Source organism: Carassius auratus, chromosome 25 (assembly GCF_003368295.1).
Source record: "Carassius auratus strain Wakin chromosome 25, ASM336829v1, whole genome shotgun sequence".
Classification (NCBI taxonomy): Eukaryota; Metazoa; Chordata; class Actinopteri; order Cypriniformes; family Cyprinidae; genus Carassius; species Carassius auratus.
Genome location: NC_039267.1, coordinates 17,692,999 through 17,715,565, shown reverse-complemented (window position 1 = coordinate 17,715,565; position 22,567 = coordinate 17,692,999). Strand labels below are relative to the sequence as shown.

At 37.2% G+C, this 22,567-nt stretch overlaps 1 protein-coding gene across 1 annotated transcript in view; it reads right to left on the bottom strand.

Annotated features, from left to right (window-relative positions):
• LOC113043572 (ATP-binding cassette sub-family C member 8-like) overlaps positions 1–14,490 on the bottom strand; it is a 74,026-nt gene extending 59,536 nt beyond the window's left edge. Inside the window, exons 1-6 of the mRNA XM_026203036.1 lie at positions 14,467–14,490; positions 9,422–9,584; positions 8,068–8,209; positions 6,094–6,215; positions 5,343–5,509; positions 2,259–2,501 (exon numbers count right to left, since the gene is read on the bottom strand). Coding sequence (XP_026058821.1) covers positions 2,259–2,501; positions 5,343–5,509; positions 6,094–6,215; positions 8,068–8,209; positions 9,422–9,584; positions 14,467–14,490 — 861 coding nt within the window. The remainder of the gene's footprint in view (positions 1–2,258; positions 2,502–5,342; positions 5,510–6,093; positions 6,216–8,067; positions 8,210–9,421; positions 9,585–14,466) is intronic.
• Positions 14,491–22,567: the final 8,077 nt, after the last annotated feature.

Sequence of the window (22,567 nt, the reverse complement as noted above, 5' to 3'; positions counted from 1 at the left end):
ATTTAAAATACAGTGCATATGCATGATTACAATGCTGTTATGGATTGCTCTGTGCATTTCAAACACCTCTTAGCTGTATTAGCGGATTTGTTTCCTAACGGACAAGCACTGCTGTTATTTTCTGCCATGCATTTTTATTTGAAATGTAATTGAACACAAAACTCTGAATCTCATTAACTATGACCCCGGTATTTCTCTAAACCAAATGCTGTAGCCATAAACTTGAGGAGGTTACTGTGAACTAAAAACACTTCTGCATAATAACATATTCTCGGAACATGCAAAATATCCAGTTCTTTCAATGTTTAATTATTTATTTATTTTTATATGAATGTAAAGGGAACATTCCATTTGTATGCGTCATCATGGGAATGTTACTTTTTGAATGTTCTCTGAACGTTCTGAAAGAAGTGGTAAAAAAAATAAATAAAAAAAAGAATTTAACAAAAGTCCAACTAAAATATTTTAGAGAAAAAACTAAACGGAAACCTTGCCAGAACATTCTTCGAACATTCCCTGTTAGCACATTGGTGCATTTCTGTTATTAAGTGAAGAAAAATGTAAGGCAGGGCTTGATTTTATCATATAGGAATTGATTAGATGGTGAAAAATGGGTGTTGCACTAGAATGGATCCTGATGTGACACTAATCCTGAATTATTGCTCTGAAGGACGGAATCAATCGAATGTAGCATTTATTACGGGCATTACTAATGGAGTTCATCCCGAGACGTGACCGATGCCACATCCTGCTTTGTGCCGCACGTGAAAACTGTCACGTTATGAACTCTCACGATATCCTTTTACCTGGAAATGTGCACACAGACACGTAACTGCATACGTCATGTGCTCTTTACTCCCATGAGAACAGAGATGGAGAAGTCCTTCACCCCGCTGAGGGTCAAAAGGTCACTGCATTCACAGAGCAAAAGCAACATCCTCTGTCTTCTGTCTGTTCTGACGACACGTACGCTCTAAAAATGAAATTTAAGTGCTATTCTACATCTGTCTTGCTGTGGTTTTGTGACATATGTGACTTTTCACTTCATCTTCATCATCAAAGAGAGAGCTGCCATCCCCAAATCCACAGATAACAGATGTTTTTTTATTTCTATTTTTGTGTGTGTGTGTGTGTGATACATCATTTAAACAGCCACTACTGAGACTTCAGAATTACTATATTACCACAATACTATTAATGCAGTAATTGTAGTGAATTATTCATTTATAGGGAGTGAGATATGATAATTTTATAAATAATACCGTTTTTGTATCACATTATATATATATATATATATATATATATATATATATATATATATATATATATATATATATATATCATATCTCCTGGAAATATTTACATACATTTTAGCATGTCTGGTTCCAGTTTCAGCACTTCCATACTTTTGTAGGCCAAAACCCGTAAACAAGTTAGCATGTTAGCACTTCCGGTTCCAGTTTTAGCACTTCTTTATTTATGTAGACCAAAACGCAGAAACAAGTGGTTCCAGATATTTCCATATTTTTGTATGCCAAAACTCCAAAAATGTCAGAATTTTAGTACTTACGGCTTTGCTTTTAGCAGTTTATTTTGTATTTTTGCAGGCCAAAACCCTGAAACAAGTTAGCATGTTAGCACTTTCAATTTTGGTTTTAACAACTCCTTATTTTTGAAGACCAAAACCTGGCAAAAAGTTTCCATGTTAGCACATTTGGTTCTGGTTTTAGCAATTGCATTTTTTAGGCCAAAACAAGGAAACAAGCTATCACTTTTTTTTTTTTTTTAAGTGGGCTTTTGGTTAAATGCCTGAAATAAGGTCTGTGTTTAACACAATCTTAGGATATCTTTTTCACATTTTATTCTACAACATAAAGCACTTCAGTAAATCCACTTGTGATTATTTTCAATAGCTCGTAGTCTTCTTTAGTTGCTAACAAGTGGCTACATGAGACTACAGAAGATGTCAGGGTTATTAAACGCTCTCATCCACTCATTAATCTGCTTTTACAGCATCGCTGTGTTCATAACGGTGCTTTCGGAAACTATTCTAACTCAAATTTTTGTTGTTTTTGTTTTTTAAACAAAGACCTAAAGTGTCAGAGACAGTATAAAGTAGTATGTTTAGAGTCTACGTTTAGCTTTTTACTTTTGTTGATTGTATCTAGGCCTCAAACTCCATAAAAATATTCCTTTGCTCATTGTTTGCTGTCACATCCTAGCACTGGTAGAAAAAGTAAGCAAATTTCCGTATGTACCTTCTGGGCTTCGAAGGCCTCACGGAGCTTCAGGTAGTTAGTTAGAGCTCTCATGGCAATCGGTAGCTTGCCAATGACCTTCAGATCGATGGGGCGTCTGTGTGCTGCAGTGATGAAGGTGTTCATCCACCAGTATGTGCTTTTGGACAGCAGGTTCACGAACGGTTGCAGGAATCGAACCCCCAGGTCCTGTAAATCCTCTGGTGGCTTCACTTCAGTGGGGTGTGCAAAACACATATATCGCTGTGGAAAAATAGAGGAAATACTGTCAAAATTCTTCCAGTTGTACATAAAAGGAAAAAGCAATGTTTCTAATCTCAACGTTGAAGAACATAATTTAAAAACAGTGAATTTCCTTTCATAAATCTCACAATGTCAAATAGTTTGATGACAAAACACAAAGGCAAACTGTTTCTTCAGGCATTCTTCAAATATTCTATAAAGTGTAACTTAATAAATGAAGAGTTTAATTAATGAAAGTAATTAAATAGTTAAGACTAATTGTTCTAGGTTGCTTCTAGGGATGTTTATTTTGGTTATTTCTCCTAACTGACAACTGGCGCTCATTAACCGATTATTAGCGGTTTACAGACAAGATCATTTAAAAAATTTTAATTAGAACTGAATAAAAATAGAAAGGATAAGTGTCTGTGACCCGTTAAAAATACAAAAAAATAAAAATACAAAAAATCCGGGGATTGATTTTACATGTGCATAAAGCAGCAAACAACAAAACATGAGGATTCACATGGGCACAAAGATTTGTTATTAATGTGAATGTACACAAATAAAAGCAACCCTTTTACGATTATCTTTATGACTAAAAGAAGTAGTTGCTTTCACTGTTAGAAGGAAAAAATTCAATTGATCGCGCTGGTGCCGCATGCATGCACACGGTTAAGCATTGCTACCGTGACAATGCAGCCTGTTCATTATCATGATAAAATACAGTCAGTCAAACATATAAAAAAAGCCCACACTGCTCAGTTTAAATATGTAGTTAAATCTGTGCCATTAAGCGTTATCACCGTACTGCCATGATGTTATGCCAAACACATTTTGTTTTATGCGAATATTGGAACGTGAGTGAAGTAGCCTAAAAAAAACAGGTTTACATAATAAAAAATATTTTGTCAATCAAATACGTCGCAAATACGAAACATTAGATTTTTTTTTTGTCAAACAAGAGATCCAAAGTTGGTTTCACTTTTGTTTTAGCCTAAATGATTTCACTTCGGCTTGTCATTTATATAGTACATGGCATGCATAAAAACATAGTAGGCTAAATCGTGTGCACGATTACGATTCTCCTGATTTCTAAATTGTGCACACGATTTACTAATTAATTCCCTCCAGTTGCTTAATTGTGCACACAATTTATAAATCGAGAGAACAAATTAGTAAATTGTGTGCATGATTTAGCAAAACAAGGGAATGAATTAGCAAATCAAGGGAACGAAATAATAATCATGCGCACATTTCAGTACATCCAGGAAACAAATTGATAAAATTGTGCGCAAAAATATTTCTTTTTTTTTTTTGCACGTCATGTGCGGGGCTCCGTAATGTTGCCTTGCTATAGCTTCTTATATTTGTAATTTTTGTTCTTTTCTGCGACTTATACGAGAATTATGTTTTTTTTTCTTCTTAAAAACACCCTCAATTTTATTTTATACACATAGCATATTTTAATAATGCAGCAAATCCTTACAGTCGGTTAACGATTAATCGGTTAAAATGAGAATCCCTAGTTGCTTCATGTCTAACTATTTAGAAATGATTGAAAATTCAAACTTGTTTGCTCAAGAAATATTATATTATATTATATTATATTACCAGTTACAAATATTGCAAATAAATTACATTACGAAGCAAACTTTACTACTTGAAAATATTAACATTAAAAAGCTGTTCTCAATTCCAGTCCTCGCGAACTTCTGCTCTGCACATTTTGTATGTTTCTCTTATGGCTTCAAACGATTGCTCTATTTGAACGTAAGTGCCATGATTCCAGTTTGGAGCAAGCGTATATGTTCCATTCAAAGTGCACTGAAGTGTGCGAGACGTGAATTTAAATTGTACAAAGGTATATGATGTCACACTTGTCCGTGTGTGAAGATGTTGCGCAGCGCAAATCCGTGAATGAATTTTACGAAGTGAGGTTAACTTCAGCAGATTTCTGCTGCTCAGGGAGTATGGAGCAATGAACACTGTGTAGGGACCATGTCAATGGGAACACAGTCCATGCACGGAGCTCACTTCTAACGAGCTGATTATCTGTATCAAGCGTGTTAGAAAAGAGAAACAAGGACTGGAATTAAGAACCGCTGCATTAAAATAATGTATTATTATTTATAATAATAATATAAGCGTTATTACCACATATTAAAATGATAATGAAAAATATATACAGATTTGTATTCACATAAAGACACTAAAATGTAACAAAAATCTGTATCTTAAAGTAAAATCTGTAAAATCCAAATGCAGAATTTTAATTAATCTCTCTTTTTCTTTTTAATAACTGGCATGTGATAACTCAAAATTAATTACATTAGTAAAGAGATATTGCACTCAAACATCCTCTATTGGAATATGTGATCCATTTTATGTCAATTCATAAAATCATAACACAGGTCCCTGCACCATAACAGTGCAGTTATAATGAGATGCATAGCTATAATTAAACCAGTCATATTTACATTCATAACCACATTTTGGAGTTCAGAAGCACCTATTTCCATTTACTTTCACTGCATGGAAAAGAGCAGCTTGGACACTCTACTAAATATCTCCTTTTATGTTTTAAAATGTTTTTGAAACAAACCAACAAACAACTGGGAAAGAAAATACGCTGTATTCAGACAGATAAAACATCAGAATAAAGATTAAAGATCGAATTGAACTCAGAGCATCCCAAATTCCCTGCAATCTGTCAGCAGACGTGATCAGACTTTGGTATTTTCCAAAACTGCAATATATAACGAGACAATCACAGCCAAAGGCTGAAGAATAGAATACATCAAAATGGAGAATGTAGAATGAATGTCCAGGAATATAAATCACAGACACACAATCATTTACCCTCCTCAGGATGACATTGATCTCCACGGCCAACAGCAGGCCATATAGCAGCGTCAGTAAGCCCGTGATCCCGAAACGCAGCTGTCTCAGGCCGATGCCATGCTCTGTGTACTTAGCAAACTTGATTGTTTTAGAGACAAATGCCAGAACCCAGTAAATGAGCAAAGCTGTGAAAGAAAAAATAAATACAATGAAAAATTATATCAGATCCTCTACACACTTCGGCACCAAAGGCATCAGTCTCTGCTGGTTTTGCACAGCAGGCAAAACTTTGAAATGGCTTCTCACTCCAGATGTTCAGAGACAGGATGATAAATAAGGTTAGAGTCTCCTAAAAAGCATCCTGCCGACCTCAAAAATATTGCTGCCGAGGAATGTTATTACAGGGCTGTGACTTCACTCTCTAGTCTAGACACTGTTCAGATGATCTGAAATCATTGTAACAAACATTTTTTTATCCTGGAAATGAAATGGTAGCTGGGAAATAGCATTGCACCATCAAGGGCCATTAATCTGTAGCACTGCAATGCAGTTTTGTTTTGTTTTTTAGAAGAATGGGATCTATGTGAATAGCTGGAGCAGTTCAATTATTCTTTCAAAAGATGCCAACTTGTTATTATAATTGCAGTAATTCCCAAAGTACATTTAATGAGGCTTTGCATCACACTTTAGAAAGTGATTTGCATTATGAATTAACATCCAAGTAACAAAAAACTCAGTAAACAAAAGACACTAGAAGGCTGGCACGCACTTATCAGTAGTTTGGGGAAGTTGGAGGTCTCTATGTGGTGGTAGTAGATGATTGATGTGATGGCAGCCATGAAGGCCAGACACGATGGCATATAGAGGTGCAGGTGGACCGACTGATTGAACCTGAGAAAAGGAGAAAGAACCAGTATTAGCCATGGATCAACATTTACAACTTCAAATAGAAAATAATTTAATGAATGAATGAATGGTGAAGTGAGATTTTTTTTGGGGGGGGGGGGGGGGGGTTATTTATCATTTTCCATTATTGCATTCTCAAGTTTTACTTTAATGCATATTAATTATTCTACATTATTATTTCTAAGAGATTAAGAACATTTACAATGTTACAAAAATATTTTTATTTCACATAAATGCCGTTTTTTTTTAACAAAAGAAATCCTTAAAATGAATGTATCACAGTTTGCACAAAAAAATGTGAAGCAGAACAACTGTCTCAAACATTGACAATAATAAGAAATGTTTCTTACAAGGATGATGTAAATTCAGCTTTGAATCATAGATAAAAAATTACAGTTTACAATATATTCATGTAGAAATTATTTTAAACACACACACACGTATATATTTAAATCACATAATTTATATTGGTATGGGTGTGTATTTATGTATACATAATAAATATACACAGTACAAACACATATACTATGTAACAAAAATGTTTATTTTGGATACATATACATTAAGCCTGGGCAAGTTAACGCGTTATTTTAGCATTAATGCATTAATTATAACGTTGACAATTATATTATCACCCATTAACGCAGTTCATTATTATTATCATTATTATTATTATTATTATTATTATTGTGAAAGCCCGTTGCACACTGGCTCTGAACTTGCTCGTAATCACGACTTCATAAGTGGGAAACAGGACGTTTTGGCACGGAGCTCAGTTAAGACTGCCTAGTGTGAGTACACCCTTATTCTCCGTCATCCTGCACACACTAGTCTCTATCCGCCAGCACACGCACTCGCCCATCCAGTGTTGTCCCGTGCCGCACTCTGCTGCATTGGGTCCCGTGAGAGTGCAGGTCTCTAATAGGAAGCTGCCTGTGATAATGTTATGATCGAGGTTCTGGACTGGAAGAAATACTTTAACTGCTGCTATGTAAAAGGAATACTGCTGTAATAAAAAAAACCTTATTTGTTAAAAAGCACTTAAAAATCTTAAGTGTTTGCAAACCAATTTTTTTTAGCAGTTTTGTTCATATAGCAGTACTTTTAAATTATAAAGTGCACAATACTGTCACGATAAGAGGTTTTGTCTTAGCTCACTCTGGACTCCATTTCCCATAAACCCCTGCCTAGGAACTCATTATTATTGCACCACACGTTTCATATCAGGAACACTATAAAAGTTGCACACATACACACACACATCGCTGATTATTTCTTAACCTTGTTAGCGTGATACACTGTCTAGTTTCTGTCTTGCCTTGCCTACATATTTTGACCTTGGATTTCTTATTGGATTACTCTTTTTGCCTGCTCTTGGATTATACCTTTTTATCCCTGTTTTGACCCATGCCTGTTTATGATCACGTTTTTGTCTATTAAAAGCCTGCAGATGGATCCAAATGTCTCACGTCTCAATCAGCATGTTACAAATACACTACTTTCAAATTCATCATTGAATTTTGTCAATACAGTAGCAATGCAATTAATCGTAATTAATCACAGAAAATCATGCGATTAAACGCGATAGAAAAATTAACTGTTGCCCAGTACAGTATATATATATATATATATATATATATTTATTTATTTGTTATATATGCATTGCCTTAAAATTAATAATAACAATAAAAATGTTGATAAATAATGATTTTTATAAAAAAATTGATTCCTAAAATTTCCTAATATTTTATATTGAAACTGATTCTGGGGTGAAATATGCCCTAAGCAGGTTCTTGGCAGGTTCTGACAGACAGATGGATCGACACATAAATCTCACCCGTCGGACACGATGCCCTCAGCTATTTCACAGACGACGATGAAGAGCAGGATGAAGGTGAGGATCCAGCGGAGGCTGTGTCCGGGGAAGTGCAGCCAAGTGCTATGATGGATGTGCACCTTGGAGCTCTGACTCCCCCAACCTACAGTACAGAGGTTAAATATCTGTACATTGCTTCCAGCAACAGAATTCTCTCTGACAGGAAGTGATGTAAACTATCCTAGAGGATTACTTTTTTTTTTGTCCATATATGATAATCCGTAAAAAATAAACATCACACATGCACATTTGGCAGGTGCTTAGCAATTCTAACTTGAGCATATATACACTGTGTCAGTAGAAAAATTGTTTCAAAATCAATGTCCTTTCCAGGTTGCTGTAATAACACTGGGAGAGATTTTGCCCTTGATATCCTGAAGAACCGGATATTAGGGATATGAGGATGCTGATTCAAAACAAACAGCAACATGTATTGCATATTAACACTGATGTAGGTTTTTATGCATAATATTCCCCACAACAAATAGATAGTAATTATATGGAATTCAGTGATTCTGATTCACTTATTCTGCGCTTAAGTGTTCTGTTGCTGAAGAAACATTTCTTATTATTATCATCAATGTTTAAAACAGTTGTGATGCTTAATATTTTTGTAAAAACATCATTTGATACTCATCGACTTTTGTATATCAAATATTGGTTCACAGAAAAAAATGATTAAAAAAAAAGTAATTAATCGGTCATGATTCCAAATCATTTTGAAAATGAATAATAAAAAGTGTGACAGAGATATTGTTCACTGTGACATTAGTGGGATAGTTTACCGTTGTTCGGGCTCTTCTGGTATGGGGAATTGAGCGCTGTTCTTCCTGTCTCTGACAGTGTGACTAAGGTCACATTGGTTTGTCTAAAATAAAAATGTTTCCCAAAGAGGCTTGACAAACTCTGTCCTGGTCTCTCTATGTGGCTGACCGAACCTCATTTGTGGCAAATGACTACTTGAGTGCAGATCAATTATGCAGTGTTTATCTCTGTAATGAATGAGCCAAATCTTCAAAAATGAATTTCAAAGAGCTCATTAATCACTTCCTGTCTGTTTCTCTGATCCTTTGACAAACAAAACACCAATCTAAATGGTGCGGTACACCTTCAAAAGTCTGTCTGTCTGTCTATCTATATATCTATATATCTATTTATCTGTTTATCCACCTGTCTGTCTATGTATCTCTCTATCTCTCTATCTATCATAATTAAACTCATGGTACATAGTAAAGTCATAGAGAGTTCATTCACTCCATCCACTTAGTATTGTGACACAAGCGTGCACTGGTTCTCACCTGCCTTTGACACTCACCGATGAAGAGGATAGGAAAGGTGATGAAGAGCAGGAAGACGTGCGGCACCACCGTGAGGGCGTCCAGGAAGCAGCCGTTGTTGAGGACACCGGCGTCCACGTTGTAGGCGGCCGAGTTGTTGTCGTTGCCGCAGAACGCCAAGGACATGGTGGTATCGGGTCTCTGAGGTGATGCAGTAGGAGAAAGACCGAAACAGGAGGAAAAAGATCACAGGAGAGGGGTAAAAATCTAGAAGGGATCCTCTCAGAGCATAATCTGTCCACAGAGGAGCTGTTACATCCTTGCTGTAGGTGGAGGATATCAGCTGAAGTGAATCACTGCACAGGTAGAGCGCAATAGCGGCTCCGCTTCTGCATGGGATGAGCACATCCAAACAGCTTCACTCCGACAGGGGGGCATCTGCATTGGATTCCACCGGCAAAGCTACGGCTCACGGGCATGCTTTTAATAACCAACACAGCTTAATGCCATCAAAAAACAAAAAGCATCTCCATTCCTGCGCGACGCGATCTGGCTGTGCTGCGGCGATCAAGAGCTCAGAGTTGACCTTGTGGGAGGATAGCTGTATAGAGGAGTGTGTTCATGAGGAGAGAGAGAAAGAGGGCGAGAGAGACAGCATGATGGAAAAACAGAGAGAGAGGAGCTTGAGGGAGGGGGGGGGGTTAGCAGGAGAGGAGAGAATTGCATTGGGGGCGGCACTGAAAAACCGGCATGTACGTCAAAGTGAGGTACACGCCAGGCATCAGACATCAAACATGTTCAGGAGTGCTGAACTGACTCACAGTAAACAGAGACTGATCTGGTTGGACGATCATGAAATTCAAAACCCAATGTAAACTTACAGTACGAGAAGATTGAAGGACGAAAGGCTATGTAACAAGGTCACACAGAAATAGTGGTTGACTAATATGGGCTGTTCAGTGGATGATGCTGATATCTAGAAAACATGGCTGATGAGGTGTCAAAATATAACACTGTTTAGGGTAAATAAATGAGATTTATATTACACAAATATTTACAAACCCGATTCCAAAAAAGTTGGGACACTGTACAAATTGTGAGTAAAAAAGGAATGGATTAATTTGCAAATCTTATAAACTTATATTTTATTCACAATAAGATATAGATATATCAAATGTTGAGAGTGAGACATTTAGAAATGTCATGCCAAATATTGGCTCGTTTTGGATTTCATGAGAGCTACACATGCCAAAAAAGTTGGGACAGGTATCAATAAGAGTCCAGAAAAGTTAAATGTACATATAAGGAACAGCTGAAGGACCAATTTGCAATTTATTAGGTCAATCGGCCACATGATTTGGTATAAAAAGAGCTTCTCAGAGTGGCAGTGTCTCTCAGAAGTCAAGATGGCCAGAGGATCACCAATTCCCCCAATGCAGCGGCGAAAAATAGTGGAGCAATATCAGAAAGGAGTTTCTCAGAGAAAAAATTATCTACAGTGCATAATATCATCCAAAGATTCAGAGAATCTGGAACAATCTCTTTGCGTAAGGGTCAAGACCTGAAAATCATACTGGATGCCTGTGATCTTCGGGTCCTTAGACGGCATTGTATCACATACAGGAATGATACTGTAATGGAAATCACAACATGGGCTCAGGAATACTTCCAGAAAACATTGTCATGAACACAATCCACCGTGCCATTCGCTGTTGCAGGCTAAAACTCTATAGGACAAAAAAGAAGCCATATCTAAACATGATCCAGAAGCGCAGGCGTTTTCTCTGGACCAAGGCTCATTTAAAATGGACTTTGGCAAATTGGAAAACTGTTCTGTGATGAGACAAATAATCTGAAGCTCTTTTTGGAAAACTGGGACGCCATTGTCATCCAGACTAAAGAGGACAAGGACAACCCAAGTTGTTATCAGCGCTCAGTTCAGAAGCCTGCATCTCTGATGGTATGGGGTTTCATGAGTGCGTGTGGCATGGGCAGCTTACACATCTGGAAAGGCAGCATCAATGCTGAAAGGTACATCCAAGTTCTAGAACAACATATGCTCCCATCCAGACGTCGTCTCTTTCAGGGAAGACCTTGCATTTTCCAACATGACAATGCCAGACCACATACTGCAACAATTACAACATCAGCGTAGAAGAAGGATCCGGGTACTGAAAAGACCAGCCTGCAGTCCAGATCTTTCACCCATAGAAAACATTTGGAGCATCATAAAGAGGAAGATGCGACAAAGGAGACCTAAGACAGTTGAGCAACTAGAAGCCTGTATTAGACAAGAATGGGAACATTTCTATTCCTAAACTTGAGCAACTTGTCTCCTCAGTCCCCAGACGTTTGCAGACTGTTATAAAAAGAAGAGGGGATGCAACACAGTGGTAAACATGGCCTTGTCCCAACTTTTTTGAGATGTGCTGATGCCATGAAATTTAAAATCAACTTATTTTTCCCTTAAACTTATACATTTTCTCAGTTTAAACATTTGATATGTCACCTATGTTGTATTCTGAATAAAATATTGAAATTTGAACTTTCTATGTCAGGTTACCTGACCCATGCTGATATTAGAGCTAGAGTGTATATGGACTGCAATCCATCCTTCTTTCTGTCCAAAACTAAAACAACCCCTCAGGAATACTGCGATAACCTTTTGACGTAGTGGTGAGAAGATAAGGTTGATCTGTCACTCGAAGGTGTTAAGGAAGGCACAGACAGGTGTGTGCTGTAGATGTGCTATTTCACAAAGGCAAAGTGTGAATTTACTCTCCTGCCTTCCAGAAGGAAACATGCATACAAACACATGACAGTCAAGTAAGAGAATGAATAACAACCTGACTGAATGCTCTAGGACAGTGGTTCCCAACCTTTTTCAACTCGCGGCCCACACAACCAAACACATATGTTTGCGCGGCCCACTTCAAAAAAATTAACTGACCCCGCTATTGTTGGGTTAATAACTTAGTACTCAGAAGCTAGATTTTAAACTGTATTTATTGAATAAACATGGACAAAAAAAAAAAAAAACTATCGCGATTTTTTTTGATCAATTTTGCAATTGTGACACACACCGATATGCTTTTACAGTCATAAATGCATTCAGGATTAATTTTAAACATATTTCCAAAAGAAAACCAATCAGAGCTTTATCAAAAAGTTGTAACATCTCTAGAACAGACATAAGTCAAAATTATCACTATAGTGAAGATGTAAAAAAATGTATAGACTTGTGGCAAAAAAAAAAAAAATCCTGTATACAGGGACTTTTTTTTCTTTTTTGCCATGCATTCTTCATAGAGCTCATTAATTGTAGCGGTGCCTCAGGTGTTTGCAGTGTGTATACAGTAGGCTATGTGTTTGCAGTCAGCAGTGAGAGCGCATAAATATAACGCGAAAGCACATTAAAATAATGCACGAGTGCGAATCTCTCTGTTCGCACGCAGATTTCCTTTGCTCGTTCACACTTAAAACGTGTCTCCTCTCACTTAAACTGCATCCTGTTCACTAACAAATTCACTCTATGCTCATGTGTTGGACATGAATTATTTTCGCACATTTTTATTTCTAGCCTTTTACCGCAGTGAGAACGCTCTGATCCGTCAACATTGGCTCATAAAAAAGGCGCATCACAGACAGTGTGTGAACCTGGAGTTAGGCATATGCCCATTCTCTGTTCTCGCGCTAGGCGCAATGCATTCTGATTGGATCAGATAGCATACTACGGGAGGTCAGGGCCACGGAAAACTGTGCTATAAAGCGATTTAGAAATCGCGCACGCTCAAATCGTGATTTTAGGACGTTTCCTTTTAATCGCACAGCCCTAGAATGGACTGCAAATGAACAGAAAATAATTGGCGGCCCACCTGCAATACCACCGCGGCCCACTAGGGGGCCGCGGCCCACAGGTTGAAAACCACTGCTCTAGGAGAAGCAGATGCAGCAGTACAACACTGCCACTTTATCACACTGTAATTTAATTCCCCTCAAAAACCATTTCCCGAAGATTAAATGAGTAGCATGACCCTATGATCTGCACTACACAGCGTTTCAAATCAAAAGAGGGCCTATACTGTAGGTATAGGCTAATATTTCAGCCAATTTGTAATGAAATCTGTATTGTAGCATGTATTGTAGTTTCCATTAAACATCCTTTAAAAACCACCTAGATTACGGCTTTTAGTCAAGTTTTAGAGAGACTCCTTGTAACTGTATTACACTGTACATTATTTTGTTCTACCCCAAGATAAAAATATAAATAAATAAAAGAAAAATGAAATAAAAAGGCAAAATATACAAATCTAATTAAAATATGAAATAAGTATAAATTAATACAAAATATATTTATTCATTCATTTTCATGAAAACTAGGCATACTTCCCTAACTTCACTCTAATTTATGATTAAAATGGCTAATTATTTAAATCAGAGGGATACGCATTGCGCCATATAATACAGGTATGTGTAACATTCTGATTTCAATAATACAAATGAATAAATAAACAGCTTTTTGAGGCCAAAATAATACTGTTCCCTGAAAAGCAAAGATTAAGGCCACTCAAATTAATAGACACTGGTACAAATAATTAATAATAATAATAATAATAATAATAATAATAATAATAATAATAATAATAAAAAACAATCTCTTTGAAGTGCTTTGAGGTGCTTATTCATGCACAACAAAAGAGAAATGACTCCGGTGGAAAGCTGGCTATAGTATATCGATTTTTTTTCTCTTTGGGGCTTCACTCCACTGAAACACTGATCCATTCCAAAACCACCGCGCATGCGCAGCACATCCGTTCACTTGTCCCAGACCCAACCCCCCTCACATATGGTTTTCCCAACAACTTCCTCACGAGAAAATAGTCGACAAGGTAAAAACATATAAACATTGTGTATAAACATACAAAATTCAACACATACTTTTTAAACGTCATTTAAAGGCCAACATGCAGCCTATTTAAAACTCTACTATAATAACATTATATAACTATAATAAACATTTGTAATGGCAGCCGCTTTAACAATTAATCCAAAAAAAAGAAAGAAAAGAAAGACATGAGCATACCCGTCTGTAGCGCGTGGCCATCATCTTGAAATTTCAGTTGTTCCCAAAACCGCGACCTCATAAGATGATTTCCATTCCAGTCCAGAGACCTCGTTCAGAATAAGCCCCTGACTCACACGGGAATGGGTTAAGAATAAAACAGAACTGGCATTCCCCGTGTCTCTGCCATCGGGTCCGAGTCTCTCCTCAGAGGAACTGACCAAGGTGCTGAAAAGAGGCGTCACAGAATCAGACAGTTCCAAATTCCCAAACATCGATTTGAAAGTTGCTCGAGCTCAGTTCGTCCAGATGTCACGTAGACTACACACGCGCGCAATACGAGCGACCAATCACTGATGCGACAGAGCGACGCGACAACGACCGATCAATCAATCAATCAATCACACGTAAACGATGACACTGCCATTGATTTAAGCGTGCAAATGAAACGAATAGCGTGAAATTATAATACAGTCTCCATTAAAAGTAATCACTTTGGTTGAAATATATATTATGTCGAGGGTGGGATGAAAAGGACCTAAAATACTGCCTTTCTACAATGAAAGTGACCCACTAATCATATATGGGCCAAATTTGACAGGTGCTGAAGATACTGCTTGTGAAAACTAGCCAATCAGGACGTCAGCAGAATATATCGTCATCACAGCACAATATACCGCCTCCTGATGGCTCTAAACAAAGAGCAGTTATATATCAAACCATAACAGAAACAAAAACTGTCTTTTGTTAATGAATGTGGGTTGCTTAGAAAACGAGAAAATTAATAATTGCTTTAAAAGCGAAAGACATAGGCCTACAGCAATTATCTGAAAATCACTGAAAATAAATATGTAATAAAAGTGACAGAAATCTAAAAATAAGATTAGCCTGAAAAATATTAAAACAGGGATTTTATCTCACATCCACATGAGGGGCAGGGCCGCGGGAAGTAATTTTGAACAGGGGGTGCTGTGATTTTTTTTTTTTTTTTTTGACAAAAAACCTATGAGCCTATAGGCCTATTTAAAATACAGTTGCTAAAATACATAAAAATAAATACATTGAGATTTACTACTTTATTGTCATATACACTTCAGTGCACAGCCAGCCAGGGTCTGAAACACACAGACATCAGTTCTCAGATATGCGCAATGCGTTATTAATCTGAAGCAGAATCAGAAATAATAGTTTAATAATCGAAAGAAAACGAAATAATTACTTCCATTACAATTTCAGATAGCCTATACATACATGCAACTTATTTAGATACAACAAATAATATTACAACAAAATATAATATTAATCAAACTTCACAATAACGCTAAAACAATGCAATCGATTTAGGCAGCTGGCTTGAGTCACTGCAAGTTTATGTCACACGCAACTCTATTAACTCCAAAATCTTTTTACGCACACCACAAGGAAATAATCTCTGACTATTTAAGCAATTTGTTTATTGAACAGTTCTCCACATCCATTACGCAAAAAACACACGCACAGTATAAAGCTTTTTGTCTCCATCTCCAACCTTTTTACACAAACAAAAAGGAAATAATCTCCGACTATTTAAACGTTATTTAACAGTTCTCCACAACCATTACGCAAAGAACACACGAACGAAATAATACTCTCCATCTCCATCCCCACCACCTTACAAAAATACTATAGTGTACTACTTACAATTGCTTGGCTAGTCAAAGCTGATCCCACACTTGTTGCCCAAAAAATAAATGTTACAAGCGCGGCAGCACCATACTCTTACCTGAGCTACATGCAGGCGGGGTGCCCTGGTTACAGGTGTCCAAATGTCGAGGTGCGCTGTATTATATAAAGATGGATGTATTCTGCATGGAACGAGCGGGAAACCTCGTTACTCGGCGACCAAACCTGCCTGCCTGACGTTGACAACGTAACTTCCGAACCTGTGTTGATTAGGCCTCAAAATATGAAATTAAAATCCAAAATATATACGTAATAGCCTACGTGTGTCAAAATCATTTTCTAAAATATTCATAAGGAATTTATAAATTGTGCAAAATATTTTAATAGGCCTACTTTTTTTTTTTTTATCTCCCTCTCGTCACTAGGGGGTGCTGCAGCACCCCCAGCACCCCCACTTCCCGCGGCCATGATGAGGGGAGAAGAAAAATGATCGCACATTTAATAAGGGAAAGGAAATTCAAAGCAAAGACCTAAATGGTTGCTGTATATGAAATCCAAAAATAGACATGAAAGAGAGAACTGGTTCACAGAATTGGCATAAAGACATGGTGAAAACATGCTGAAAAGCTCAATTATTATCTGCTGCCACCAGGAGGACATTACTGGTAGTGCAAGAACATGCACCTTAGAGCACAATTATTGTATATATATGAAGAGTTCAGATTTAGAGCAAAAGGCTCTAAATGCCATCTGATATTTTCATCTACAATTAGGATTTTTATCAAGCTCCTATGCTTAGGCTGAGTCATTTTACTTTAATGGCAATGTGCAGGTCCTTTTCCAGGCTATTAAAGTGAAATAACTGAACATAAATATAGGAGCCTGATAAAAATCCTCATTTTAGATGAAAATTTCATTGATGAACTCTTCATATCTAAAATATATTTATATATATAATACAAAATACAAGAATATGAATATATATATATATAGTACTGTATATATAATTCCACACACAATACAAACAGTCATTAGGTCTGTGTCCTATTGCACAAAATGCATTTCCCAAAAAGCATTAGCGTCAACATAGTGTAACAGTTTTATGTACATTATTTATATAAAATGATAAAGATAATTTTATTATTTAAAAAATAACTACTTCATTTTGCATGTCAGGCATGTTTTAAATATTCTTCATGTTCTTCTGCTGTTGTTCTTCTGTGCTGTTATGTCCAAATTCCAAACAATCTTATACAATCTTATACATATTTTATATATATATATATATAAAAATTCCTATTTCCCTTATGTCAAATACTGTACATTATTGTAGGTCCTCTATGCCCTGTCTCTCTCAAATGCGTCATTTTCTACAAAGTCCTTCCTTCCGACAAGCGCAGTCTGCTCTGATTGGCCAACTGACACAGTGCATTGTGATTGGCCGAACACCGCAAGCACTCTCCGGAAATGTAATGTCCCTTTCCATAATCGCGAGCTTCATCTTTCAAAATAAATGTAAAGACAGTTAATAATGTCCTTAGTTTTAGCATCAGTTCAAGCCCGAAAGGGGAACAGAGTCATGTGACAGTCACAATGATGAAGCTCCTATGTCCACGGACGTTTAAGACAGCTGACTCGTCTGTCTGTCTGTCTGTCTGTCTGTCACACATGATGCACAAAACTCCACATTTGAAGTCAATAGCAAATACTTAAACTAATAAAGGAAACATACTTAAAGTAGCTGATTCAGAAGCACCAGATTGTCGTAGCAAAGTCAGAGTTACCTCCTCTCTTAGGTTCACGAAATGGTCGTCCATAAAATGCATTGCTGTTCTGTTTCTGTAAGTAATCTTAAATTTTCCGAAATGCATCTACTTTCAGAAGGCCAAATAAAGTGCTTTTGCTTTCTCCTAGATACACACAGCATCTCCCTGACATGACTGCTTCAACACTAACTGTGTTACTGAAACCCCGCCTTCTTTCTTTGCGTGAACATTTGGGCGGCATTACACAAATATTTCCACATAGTGACAAAGACATGTGGGGGTGTGTTAGAATGAGCCGTTTTGTGTGTGTGTATGTGTGTGGTCCTTAATTTTGATAAAGAATATCTCTTTGGATTTGAGACTTTAGTCTTTGCAACTTTACAGATCTTCTTTATGCACCAAGAGCTTGTAAGACTCCAAAGAGAAAGGAAGAGTTTAAATCACACCATGAGTCATGACCCATTTAAACAATAAAGATTCAGAGTATTAAACCGAATCAATGAGGCAAACTGCTACAATTAAGAAAATCCAAATTCTGCTGTAAAATAGTGGAAGTTCTAGTGAGTTTGGTGCTGGTTCAGGTCAGTTCTGTTGAACTCTGTGAAGTACATTCATTTATGAAATAAGTTTAATAAGCAGCTCTACTTTAGATAGTGTTGTTATTGATCTTGAGTTAGTTCAATGCTGAGTTCAATAGCACTGTCGATACGGTTCTGAAAAACAATTCATTAACCTGCCATCACCTTCTGGAAATGACCGTTCCTCTTCTGCAAGTTCTCCTCAAACTTTTGTTTGTTTAATAAAATAATAAAAACTGTCTGTAAAGAACATCCAATATAAATAAAGGTAAATAATATATATATATATATATATATATATATATATATATATATATATATATATATATATATATATATATATATATATTCTAGATTCACTGCACAAACTGAAAGATTAAGAGTATTTTTGTTTTAATTCTGATGGATATGACTTAAAGCTTAGGAAAACTAAGAATTCAGTATCTCCAAATTAGAATATTGCATTTTGAGCTTGATTAGTTTGATTAATTTTGAGTATAAATACACTGTAAACCCTGATAAGTTCACAGAACTCAAAAAATATTGTGTAACAGATTACACAAAAACATTTAAGTGATGTTTTTAAAAGTTTTAAGTTTACATAAACTTAAAAAATTTAATTCCAGTTGCCTTAAATTATCTCAGAGTTATCTTAAATAATTATATTTCTGAACTTATAATTAGGGAGTAATTCACTCATAATTTTATCTATTTTTCAACTCCTATAATGTGGGAAATACACTCAAAATTAGGCTTTTGCTGTCCATCCTCAGTCTAACCACAGGCTCTACTCTTCACCACAACGGTAACACTACAAATCCAACATAACATAAACCTTTGTAAAATCTAATATAACACAACATTTATGTATTAACTTATGTCCCTCTATGTTAATCTTGTGTAAAAACACACAAAATAACACTTAATTTCTAAATTTATTTTCCTTGTTTTCTGATGCAAAGCATGCTGGGAACTAGAAAACACAATCATTTTAAGTTCACCTCACTACAACAAATTTTTGAGTTAACAGAACTTATTTAAATTAAGTCCAATGAACTTTCGTTATTATTTGAGTGCAATTTACTAATTTCATTTGAATTAATTTCACTGTTCGGTTTTACAGTGTACTGGGTACCCCTTGAGCTAGCTTATAACATGCAACCACTATTATGGGGAAGACTACTGAAGTGGCAGTTGTCCAGAAGATGATCATCAACACTCTCCAGCCACCACCATGCTTCACTGTAGGGATGGTTTTGTCCAGGTGAGAAGCGGTTCCTGGTTCCCTACAGACGTGACGTTTTCAATTCAGGTCAAGAGTTCAATCTTTGTTTCTTATGAACTGAGAATCCTTTAGGTGCCTTTTGGCAAACTCCAGGTGGGCTGTCATGTGCCTTTCACTGAGGAGTGGCTTCTGCTGGCCACTCTACCACAGGCCTGATTGGTGGAGTGCTGCAGAGATGGATGGAAGGTTCTCCTCTATCCACAAAGAAACTCTGGATCTATGTCAGAGTGACTCTGTCCTGTTGGTTCCAAACGCTTACCACGCACTTACATTAGAAAAAATGAACTTGAGCGCGCAATATGTGAACGGCCCCTTATGCGTGTGTGCGCCGCGCTCGTTCTTGTTGTGTGTGTGTGTGACTGACAGACAGCCTCTGCGAGGCGCATAAGAGATCTCGCAGATCTCACAGACACACGTCTTAATAATATCGCAAATTAGAAATGTTTGGTAAGATAAAATGTGCACGATGACATTATTAAGCAAATCTCTTTGCCATCGTCACTCTTTAATATTAAGCGGGAGTTTTCATACTGTTATGTCTGTGCATGCGCCGCGATCATTGTGTGTGTGTGTGTGTGTGTGTGACTGACAGACAGCCTCCGCGGTGCGCATGAGAGATCTCGCAGATCTCACAGACAAACGTTTTAATATAATCGCACATTAGAAATGTTTGGTGAGATAAAATGTGCACGATAACATTAAGCAAAAACTACTTTTTTCCCCTCCACTACCGAAAGCAGAACCGATAGCGTCAGATCTTACTGATACTACGGTCTTTCATAATTTAGCCCCTGGGGCAGGTTAATAGGGCTTGGGCGTCGTGACGTCATTACTTGGCTGCTACTCGGTCTACTGCGCAGTGTTTAGACATACTCCCTCTCATCCGTGTGTCTTAATTTGATTAATTAAAAATCTATTTCAACCATGGTAAACTGTTCCTGTATTGTGGGGTGTAATAGCGCAACACATAATCGCCATGGGGAAAATAGGAAGGGATTAACTTTACACCGCTTTCCTGCTTGGAGGCGCGATCACGGAGACCATAACATCTGAATATTAATTTATATAGCTTTAAAAGTCAACATTGAAAATAAGGGAAATTTCTCGGGTTACTTATCCAAAATACGGGAAGTTTCAACATTCATCTTTTTGTTGCTATCCCTCTGCTGACAGCAAAAACAAAACTGCTGCATTAACTAACATTAAGCGATTTGTGAAGCTATAGGTCTAACGTGACTTTAGTTGCAGATTTGCGTGAAATTGTGCTCTCACAACAACCAAGCTATCTTAAAAAGCCCAACATCACGCTAAAGGTTGCTTTCAAGTGAGCAAAACAATGCTTTGAAAACATATGTTTCGCTGGAAGGGCAAGGGGTAGCAACAGCACAACAGTACAGAGACTGACAGGTCCGAAAAGAGCTCAAATACCTGAGAACCCCGGATAAAAACGGGAGGGTTGACAGCTTCTAACTACACTTTTGTTAAAAGTACATGTGTGAATGGTTGTTAGCACTAACGTTTACCAAACAGCAAGGTGTAGCGCAGCTTTCCTTTGTCCAGATTACTGTAACGTATACTGTTTGCCGGTTTTATGATCTGCAACTCTTTGTGTGTCCCTTTAAATCCCACAACCTTTTCGCGATTTTACCATCCTTTCTCTTTCCCCCAACTCTGCATCTTCTCGTTCGACTTGCTGAATGTTTACATTCGCTAAGCTACCATCAGGACCGCCACGTCCCAGAATGCAACGCGGCGCCCAAGCCCTATACCGGGTTTCGGTACCCATCCCTAACCACCGCCTCCAATCCTCTAATGGCATACCCTACACTGACACGTAAAGTTTTAGAAATAAAATCCTATATTTTATGCGTTATATACCGATTAATTCCAAGATTAATTCCAAGATTACAGTGAGATTAATCTAGATTAAAAAAAATCTATTCCCACCACTAAATGTCTTTCAAACTATGTTCAAACTAAACCACGTGGGTCTTATAACTGCGGTCCTGAAACTGCAACCTTTACTATATCATCCAGTTCGGTAGGTGGCGCTGTCATAAAAAACTAGGGTCCTATAACTGGGGTCCTATAGCCTGGGTCTTAAAACTGCAGCCTCTGGTTGTGCAGGAAAATACTATTGGAGACGTGAGCTCCACGCGATCAGCGGGAGCTCAGTCCTCATGTATCCACCAAGAGCAGCCTCACTTCGGCTAGTCCTTCTGATATGTGCCGCTGGCTCTGATGTCTCTTTAGTGGTTAAACATAAGATATAATTCATTTTGGGTAAATCTAACAGGTAATCTTTGGTCTGTATTCAATTTATCTGTTAAAATGAAAATAAAAAAATGCTAATTTATATAATATTTCACTTCATTGTAATGGCTGTATATATAAACATATCCCTGAACTAAGTACATTTCTGCAGCTGTTATTATGTTAAAATGAAAATGAAAGGAGGCAGTGGTATTTGATATCATAATTTGTTGTATTGTAAATGTACAGTGAGAAAAACTGCAGTAGTCAAGGCAAGCTGCTGTTTGCAGAATTACCGGATTTGTGTCGTCGCTGGCATCACACTCTCGAGTCGAATGCACAAAGTCTGAACTAACTACCGATGATGCACGTCCAAAATCAGCGAACTTTATATTGAGAAACGCACGCAGACCTACGTCACCAGTCTATTTGCCGTATCTTCCCGGTACTTTAGACCGCAGTGGAAACGCAGAAAGCTACAGGTCTTGGGGGAGTGGGGGTGGGGGGAGGGTTCCTGGGAAAAAAAGTTCCTGGTACAAATGTTCCGGGTAATTTCAGTGGAAACGCAGCATATTTCA